The following is a 9,167-nucleotide window of genomic DNA, read 5'->3' on the forward strand; positions in this document are numbered from 1 at the left end:
TCTCCTCATTATATACATTCGTTGTTATTGTTGGTAAGTGATGTTGAGTAGGTTCCGATTCACAGTGATCCTGTACAGAGTTTTCAAGCAGTAGCTCATGAGTTTGAACCACCGACCTTATGGTTCAAACTGACCTTGTGGTCTAGTGCTTCATTCCTCAGTGCCACACCTGTACAGTTAGAGGTTTAAACAATATCCTAGGGTTAAGAATATTCCATTACATTAAAGAAAGGACGAAGATTTTGATCATTCACATTTACACTCTCTCACACCCCAGAGAATACAAATTGACTTAGTGAAGGGAAGTGATTAAGCCATAATCATTAATTTATTAAAATTTTATCTCTGATCATTTTATTCCTGATCTTCACTCCATTCATGACTTCATCATGTTAAAAAAAAAAAAATGCTTGGATTTGAATAGGAAGAAGGAATGAAAACTCATTTACTGCTGTTCACTCTAGTTCGTTTCTTTCTGTTTCTTATGTAACAGATTTTGGCCACCTCTCTCTAACATCCAACTACACATCCATGCAAATCACTGCTTTTCTGTTGACTGGCATCCCAGGATTAGAAGACTTCCATATGTGGATATCCGTCCCTTTCAGCTTCATGTACCTTTTGGCTGTGATAGGCAATGGCCTGGTTGTGATGGTTGTGGTATGGGACAGAAGCCTCCACGAGCCCATGTACTTATTTCTAGCAATGCTAGCACTCAATGATTTTGTACTCTGCACTGTCACAGTGCCAAAAATGCTTCTCATCTTCTGGCTAGGCCCTTCTCTATCAACATTTTCTTCCTGTCTTACACAGATGTTTTTTGTTCATGCTCTCTTTCTCTCTGAATCTGCTGTTCTTTTGGCCATGGCTTTTGATCGCTATGTGGCCATCTGTGAACCACTCCACTATGTGAATGTACTTACAAACTCACTCATTGCCAAGGTGGGTCTGGCTCTCGTGGTCCGGAGTGTGGCTGTAGTCACTCCTGGTGTCCTCCTCATTCTCCGGTTGCACTTTTGTCGAACCAACATCATCCACCACACCTATTGTGAGAACATGGGCATTGCCAAGTTGGCTTGCAATAGCATTTTTCTTAATAGCCTTTATGGGCTTACTGCTGCTCTCCTCACTACAGGGCTGGACTTTATCCTCATCTCCATTTCTTACTGGCTAATCTTGCGAACAGTATTCCAACTACCTTCAAGGGAAGCTCGGACAAAGGCTTTTGGAACTTGTGGCTCCCATATATGTGTCATCTTGATATTCTATACTCTGGCTTTCTTCTCCTTCTTTACTCATCGCTTTGGGCACCATATACCCAGGCATACTCTTATACTCCTGGCAAATCTCTACTTACTGGTGCCACCTACCATGAACCCCATTGTGTATGGGGTAAAAACCAAAGAGATAAGGATGCGAGTACTAGGACTTTGTAGCCAATTAAAATGACCTGTGGATAATTAAGCAATAAGGAACAAGAATGTTCTGCATATTTGTATGTTGTATCTGAATCTAAATACATTTGTCTGTAGAAGACCTAACTTCTGAATACAACTTAACCATATTTCCAAATATGTAGGATAAGCACTGGACTGCTAGCCATAAGACAGGCTATTCAAACCCAATAGTCATTTCTCAGAAACCCTATACATAGTGGCTATGGGTAGGAACCAACTCGGTGTCACTTAACAACAGCAACAAATCTTCCCAACATGGGTTTTACAGGTTGTTTACATAGCATTATTGAGATATCACCTAGGAATTTTGCAACATAGTAGAGTAAATAACAGTCATTGGAATTTAACTGCAACAGAATGGAAATTTTAAGTATCCTTTTTGTAATCCACAATGTCTCTTCTTTTTCAATTTTCTAAGGATAGGCCAAAATGTAAACCTAGATGACCAGGGATTGCTTCTAATCTCAGCCTCACTTTTGTATCCATGGGAAATGGATATACAAATAAAATAATAAATTCCTTAATTAATTAATGACTGTGGATTCTTTTTCATGTAGCAAACGCACTGATGTGTCCTTATATAGCATCTGCTAATGAAATGCTTCTTTTTCTTTCATCTCCAAAACCTTTGCCTTAATTTCCAGATGACATCTATTTTTTTATCTTTTTAATATCTTGGTATAATATTCTTTTGGTTACACACAATCAGAAATAACTTTCATTAAATTGGTGGTGGTTATGTGCCTTGAAATCGATTTCGACTCATAGCAACCCTGAAAAGGGTTTCTGAGGCTGTAAATCTTTATGGGAGCAGAAAGCCTCTGGTTTCTCCCACAGAACAGCCTGTAGTTTCAAACTGCTGACCCTGAGGTTAGCAGCCCGATTCATAACCACTATGCTACCAGAGCTACACAGATTAAAAAGAAGGATATGTCATGGAAGATTTCTGAGTTATATCATGGAATCCAAGGTGAGCTTAATTTCCCAGATCAGAAAGGACAAACACAAGAGAATGTTAGCTTCTTTAATGGAATTGGTGGCATTAAACTGTCTCAACTTTAGTGATTCTAAGACTATAAATATAAGGTGTCTCAAAAATTATTCTTATTTTGGTGGTAGAATTTATTTCAATCAACTTTTAGAAATTACAAATACATCACTTTTTAAATATAAACTCCTTGCTTTTTAATACACTTTGTCCATCTATCAACAAGCTTTCTTACTCCCTACTGAAACATGTTTTAGGCTGAGCTCCAAGCCATGAATGCACCACTGCCTTTACTTCTTCATTGAAGGTGAATCTTTGTCCTCAAAGGTTTGCTTTCAGGAGACCAAACAGATGAAAGTCCAAAAGAACAAGATCAGGAATACAGGGAGGATGTTTTAAGACCTCAAAATGAAGTTTTTGCAGTGTCAACCGTGTGGGTAGAGGTGTGCAGATGTGTAATGTCCTGCAAGATCACAATACCCTGGGTTAGCAGTCCTCTGCATTTAATCCGAAGTTTAGGCTTCAGCTCTTTAGTAATAATGTCACTGTTGACTGTTGAACCTTTTTCCTGATAGTGTTCCAGTACTAGCCCTTGAGAAACCCAGAAAACTGTAAATATCAATATTCCAGCTGATGGTTAACTTTTGAACTTTTTCTTAGTGAGTGATTGAGGATGTTTCTATTCCATACTATGATGTTTACTCTCAGGCACACAGTGATGAGTCCATGTCTTACCACCAATAATGATATATATATATATATATATATACATATATATATTTTTTTTTTTTTTAAGAAACTATTACTTTCCTTAGAATATTGGTCCAAATTTTGTTTGCAGTTTTGTGTCCAAACGCTTCTGTTTATGCTTCTGTGTGAGTTATTTGGGGACCAATCTCATAACCTTTTTAAAACCCAAATCTGTCATAGATTGTTTCATAGGCAGAGCCATGGCTGATTTGTAAATGATTTGACACATAATCCACTGTTACTCAGCTATTCAACAGAATCATTTAGCATTCATGCTGAATCATTTAACAAGTCATCAGTCTTGGATGCAGACAGATGTTTTAATGTAACCAGAGTGGGGATAATTTTTGTCTCACCCTCACATACTTGCTCCAGATAGGGTCAAATTACTAAAACTAGATTGATCCATTTTGTCCAGGGAATTGTTATTGTTTGTTGTTTTTCTCAAGTGCTGATCAGGTGACTTGTGACTCATAGTGAGCAATATGACAAAGCAGAGTGGCCCATAGAGTTTTCTAGGCTGTAATCCTTATATCAACCAGGAATCGGGTATTTGCTTCAAAAGAGATGATTGTTTGATGATGCATGGAGGGAATTATAATCATTGCAATGAAACGAAATACGATAGGATGAATTCAAAGCTAATGTTCTTCCATATAAACTATCACATAATTCACAATCAAAACTTAAAAAAAAAAAAAAACTCATTTAAAAAAAGGAAAAGACTATAAAATAAAATTTAAAGAAAAGAGAGAGAAAGATGAAATTGTGTCAAAGTTGTTGTTATTGTTGTTAGCTCCTAGGAAATGGAAAATCACAGGAGTATGCCAGAATAATGTCTATAGAACTCATTTGATTATTTCATGCAAACACATGGAAATTTCCTAATTTAACTCTGCTTATATGAACTCTTCTTATTCATTACATCTATTATATGTATATATATATATATATTTTCCCTATATAAATACTTTCATCTACATATATTCTTTTTTCACCTATAAATTGGCCTGCTATATTTCCTGTAATATGAAATTCATTTAGCCAACTAGAAAATATTCACTTCTTGATTAATGAAAGAGATAAAATGTTTTCTAATCATACAGGAGATTTTAAAAAATGTGTCATGAGCATACTATAAGTACACACATAGTCTGGTGGTTGAGTTGAATGTCTTTTATACCTAGAAATCCTGGTACTGCTATATTTCTCTTTTATAAATGCATGTGATTGTTTCTAGATTCTGTATATAACTAGAGAATTGTCCATAACACTGTTTTAAAGAAAATAAGTTGTCTATTTGAAGTTATTAGATTTAGTTGCTAAGTGAGAAAATGAAGTGTTTTGTACCTGAAGAGAAAAAAATGAGAAAATGAAGTGTTTTGTATCCAAAGAGAAGAAAATATTAAACTTTCAGATGAAGAAGATTGTGATCTTCTTTGATATTATTTTTTCTTTCTGTCATGTTTTCTTGATACTGAGGTATCGAGATTATCAGTGCATTATAAAAAAAAGATAATACCATTGTCTAATGATAACAATTAAGTTGCAAAAAGAAAATAAGTTATCAGATTGCTTATTTAATAATTACAGATTTGACAGGAAGACAGGAACTTTTCAGAAGTCAAGTACTCATGGTTTTCTTAAACAGGGTTATATATGTAACAGAGGATTCTAACCTGTAAAGCAACCTACCAAGTAGCTAGGTGCACTAGACTGCTAATGGCAAAGTCGGTAGTTCATACCTACTAGCTGCTCCTCAGGACAAACATGAGGCTTTTTGTTCCAGTAAAGATTTTCATCCTCAGAAACCTGATGCAGGGTCACTACAAGTCAGAATCAACCCCATTACTATGAGGTTTTGTGTTGTTTCATTTTGTTTTTGTTTTTGGTTTGGTTTGGTTTGGTTGGAAAGTATATCCAAATACTATTGTTATTGTAGTTGAAACAACCACCACTCATCTATAAGTTTGTCATACTCTGATGGCGTGCATGTTGCTATGAAGCTGGGAATAGATGTCATGGTATTTTAAATATCAGCAGGATCATCCATGGTGGACAGGTTTCAGAACAAAACACACTTGGAAGGAGAGGCTGACTACTTCTGAAAGTTTACCCACTGAAAACCCTATGAATCCCAGGAGAACACTGTCAGATATAGTACCAGAAGATGAAAACGGTATGAATAACAGTAGACCTTTATAAGACATAGTGCCAGTAGAAGAGTCCTTCAGGTTGGAAAGTATTAAAACAAAACAAAACAAAATAAAAACTGGGTAAGATCCACTTCCTAAAAGTAGAGATGACCATTGTTGTTGTTGTTGTTAAGTGCCGTCGAGGCGGTTCCAACCCATAGCGACCCTGTACAGGGTTTCCAAAGGCGTAAATCTTTACGGGAGTAGAAAGCCTGATCTTTCTCCTGCGGAGCAACTGGTAGTTTCGAACCGCTGACCTTAAGGTTTGCAGCCTGATTTGTAACCACTACGCTACCAGAGCTCCTAGAGATGACCATTGTGAAGCATAAATGGAGCAAAATGTTGGTGATCTCCCATTACTGATGGGGCACAACTCAAATTTAGGAGAACCAGCTGCAAATATCCACTAATAACAGGACAATTGAATCTGTGAAGTATGAACTTAGCAAAATGAAATGAAATGCATAAAAGCATTAATGAGCTGAAATGGACTGGTATTGGCCATTTTGACTCCTGCCATCCTATGATTTACTATGCAGAGAACATCAGATACAAGAGGAATAATTCTGTATTCATCATCTAAAATAACATTTGAAAATATACTTTAAAGTACAATGCAGTTTGTGATATGATAATATCATATGCCTACCAAGAAAACCAATTAAGTCATTATTTTCAAATTATTCACATTTATACACCACCCCACTAAAGCCTGTTAGTGATGAAACTGAAAAATTATACCAACTTCTTAAGTCTGAAATGAACAAGCATAAATCAGTATGTATTAATAATTACTGGCGATTGGAATGTGAAGGTTTCAAACAAAAAGAAAAGATCAGTAACTGGAGAATATGACCTTGGTGATAGAAATGATGCTAAAGATCACATAATAGAATTTTGCAAGACCAGTGATTCAATCATTGCAAATACATTTTTAAAACAACATAAAGGCAACTATGCACATGGAATTAAAATAAATCCAATTCAATACATCTATGGGAAGGGATGATGGTAAAGTTAAATAACAGCCAAGACAAGGTCAGGGGCTAACTATGGAACAGGCATCAATTGCTCATATGCAAGTTATCTTGAAGATGAAGAGAATTAAAACAAGTCAACAAAAGCCAAAATATTATCTCAAAGATATCCCATCAGAATTTAGAGACCATCTCAAGAACAAATTTTATGCATTAGACACTAATGATTAAAAACTAGAAGAACTGTGGAATGACATCAAGAACATTATATTTGAAGAAAGCAAACAGTCATAAAAAGAGAGGAAAGATAGAAAAGACCTAAGTGGATCTCAGAAGACACTCTGAAACATGCTCTCTACCAGAGATGTTATAGCAAATATAAGAAATGAGAAAGTAAAACAGCTGAACAGAACTTTTCAAAGGGCAACTTGAAAATACAAAGTCAAATATTATAATGAAATGTGCAAAGACATGGAGGTCAAGAGGGACGAACATGGTCTGCATATCTAAAACAGAATGAACTGAAGAAAATAGTTAATCTTTGGCTTGTAATATTGAAAGATTCTGTGGAAAAATACTGGATGATACAATATTTAAAAAGATGATGGAAGATATACACAGAGTCACTGTTCCAAAAAAATAACAGTTGATTTTCTACCATTTTAAAAGGTAGCATATGACCAAGAACCAGTGGTACTAAAGGAAGAAGTCTAAGCTTCACTGAAGGCATGGGCATAAATGAAAACAAGTCTCCAGAAATGGATAGAATACAATTTGAAATCTTTCAACAAATTGATGAAGCATCAAGGAGGCGCTTAGTTGCTTATGATAAGGGCAATAGCTACCTGGCCAACCAATTGAAAGAGATCCATAGTTGAGCCCATTCCAAATGAAGGTGACCCAATGGAATATGGAATTCACCAAGCAATATCATTAATATTACATACAAAAAAAGTTGTTTGTTTCTGAAGAGAATTTAAAAATGGCTGCAACAGCATTGACAGAGAAATGCTAGAAATTGAGGTTGGATACAGAAGAAGATATTTAACGAGGGATATCAGTTCAAGTCTAGACAAAAAGGTCATTTCAGAAGGATACAGTGTCTGATTATTGATATTTCAAAGGGGTGACCTTGATAGGTTTTCTTGAAGGACACAGGATTTATTATGAAGATGTTTTGAGAAAATTAAAAACTGCACTGGTAAGAAAAAGGTAAGGAAAGTTTTGCAGAGAATTTTTTTGTCTATCATGACAATGTACCTGCTCATTTTTTGTGAGTAACACAGGCTGTTTTATGAGAATATTTTTGGGAAATCTTATCCCATCCACCCTCTAGCTATGATTTTACGCCTTCAGAGTTTTGTTGTTGTTCCCCATCATGGAGGCAAAGACTACGTGGAGTCCAATGAAATGCACTGAGGGACCTAGGGGAGACCACAGTCAGGCTTGACTGAGGCCCTGAACAAAGTCCTCAGGTTTAAGGAAATAGGAACAAAGTAGGATATGAAGAAGTGGACTTACATTCCTTCTTAGCAGGGAATGGCAGAGAAGGAACATGCTGACCTTACAAAAAGTTGTTTTTGTGCTGTCTACAAGACTAACTGTAGATGCTATCAAACTCTGTCCACTGTGTCCAGCACATACTGTTTTCAGTATGAACTGTTTCGACAGAGAGCTTCCCCATCAGTTGTTGCTTGGGGCACTGGGTATGGCCTAATTACAAGAATCCCTACATTCCTCAAGCTCAAATACCACTTAAAGGGAATATGACTTGAGTCCTTTGAAGATGCCAAAGCTGCAGTTTTGACAAGGTGTAAATTTGACAAGGTATAAAGAATACAGAATTCTTTGTGTTAGAGAGATAGAAACAGAGCCTACAGAGGTGTATAGGTCTAGACAAAAGATGTGTTGAGAAACAATAGCTTCACATTTTTGTATATTTGTTTAATAACTGATTTTATGTTCTATAGTAGTTATGGATTGAATTGTGTTCCCCCAAAACATGTGTCAGTTTGCCTGGATCATGTTTCTCAGTTGTTTGGCAGTTATGTAATGATGTAACATGGCAGTTATATGATGATTCCTTATGATGTAGTCTGATGTGATGAATGGATACAAGGATAAAAGTTCAACTGCAATACTCTTAATCCCATCACAACTCTAATATGATGTAAGGATGTAAGGGCGTTTCTCAAGGGTGTGGGCTATAACCTTTTACTTATAAGAGATAAAAGGCGAAAGAAGTGAGCAAAGATAGGAGGGGACCTACTATCACCAAGAAAGAAACTTCAGGACTGGAGTGTGTCCTTGGAACTGGAGTCCCTGTACTATGAGCTCCAAAATCTAAGGAAGATTGATGCCAAGACCCATGGAGATCTCCAAGGATTGATGGATCTATAGTTATTGAAAGGAGACAAGGACATTTCTCTAGGGCTGGTGCTCTGAATTCAGACTTGTAGCTTCCAAAACCTTAAGAGAATAAATTTCTTTTAGCTAAAGCCATCCACCTGTGATATTTCTGCAATAGTATTGTGGTGTTAGTTAAGTGCTATTGAGTCAGTTCTGACTCACAGTGACCCTGTATAGGTTTCCAAGGTGTGGTTAGATAGCCAATCTTTTGGTTAGTAATCCAGTGCTTATCCTCCAGCACCATACAAGGAGTCAGCTATTGTTGTTATTAGGTACCATTGAGTTGGCACCGACTTATAGCAACCTATGCACAGCAGAACGAAACACTGCCCATTCCTGGGCCAACCTCACTGCTGTTGCCACACTTGAGTTCATCGATGCTGCCACTTGG

General features: G+C 36.5%; 1 protein-coding gene across 1 annotated transcript; it reads left to right on the top strand.

The window, feature by feature from the left end:
- The first annotated feature begins 531 nt into the window (after window positions 1-531).
- LOC102816646 (olfactory receptor 52D1-like) lies at window positions 532-1,449 on the top strand. Its single transcript, XM_006870349.1, has one exon. The coding sequence runs from the start codon at window positions 532-534 to the stop codon at window positions 1,447-1,449; it is 918 nt and encodes a 305-aa protein (XP_006870411.1).
- The last annotated feature ends 7,718 nt before the right edge of the window (window positions 1,450-9,167 follow it).

Source organism: Chrysochloris asiatica, unplaced genomic scaffold (genome assembly GCF_000296735.1).
Source record: "Chrysochloris asiatica unplaced genomic scaffold, ChrAsi1.0 scaffold00140, whole genome shotgun sequence".
NCBI lineage: Eukaryota > Metazoa > Chordata > Mammalia > Afrosoricida > Chrysochloridae > Chrysochloris > Chrysochloris asiatica.

Bases quoted from the DNA above. Each gene is read 5' to 3' on its own strand.
- LOC102816646 (XM_006870349.1), top strand. From the start codon at position 532: ATGCAAATCACTGCTTTTCTGTTGACTGGCATCCCAGGATTAGAAGAC.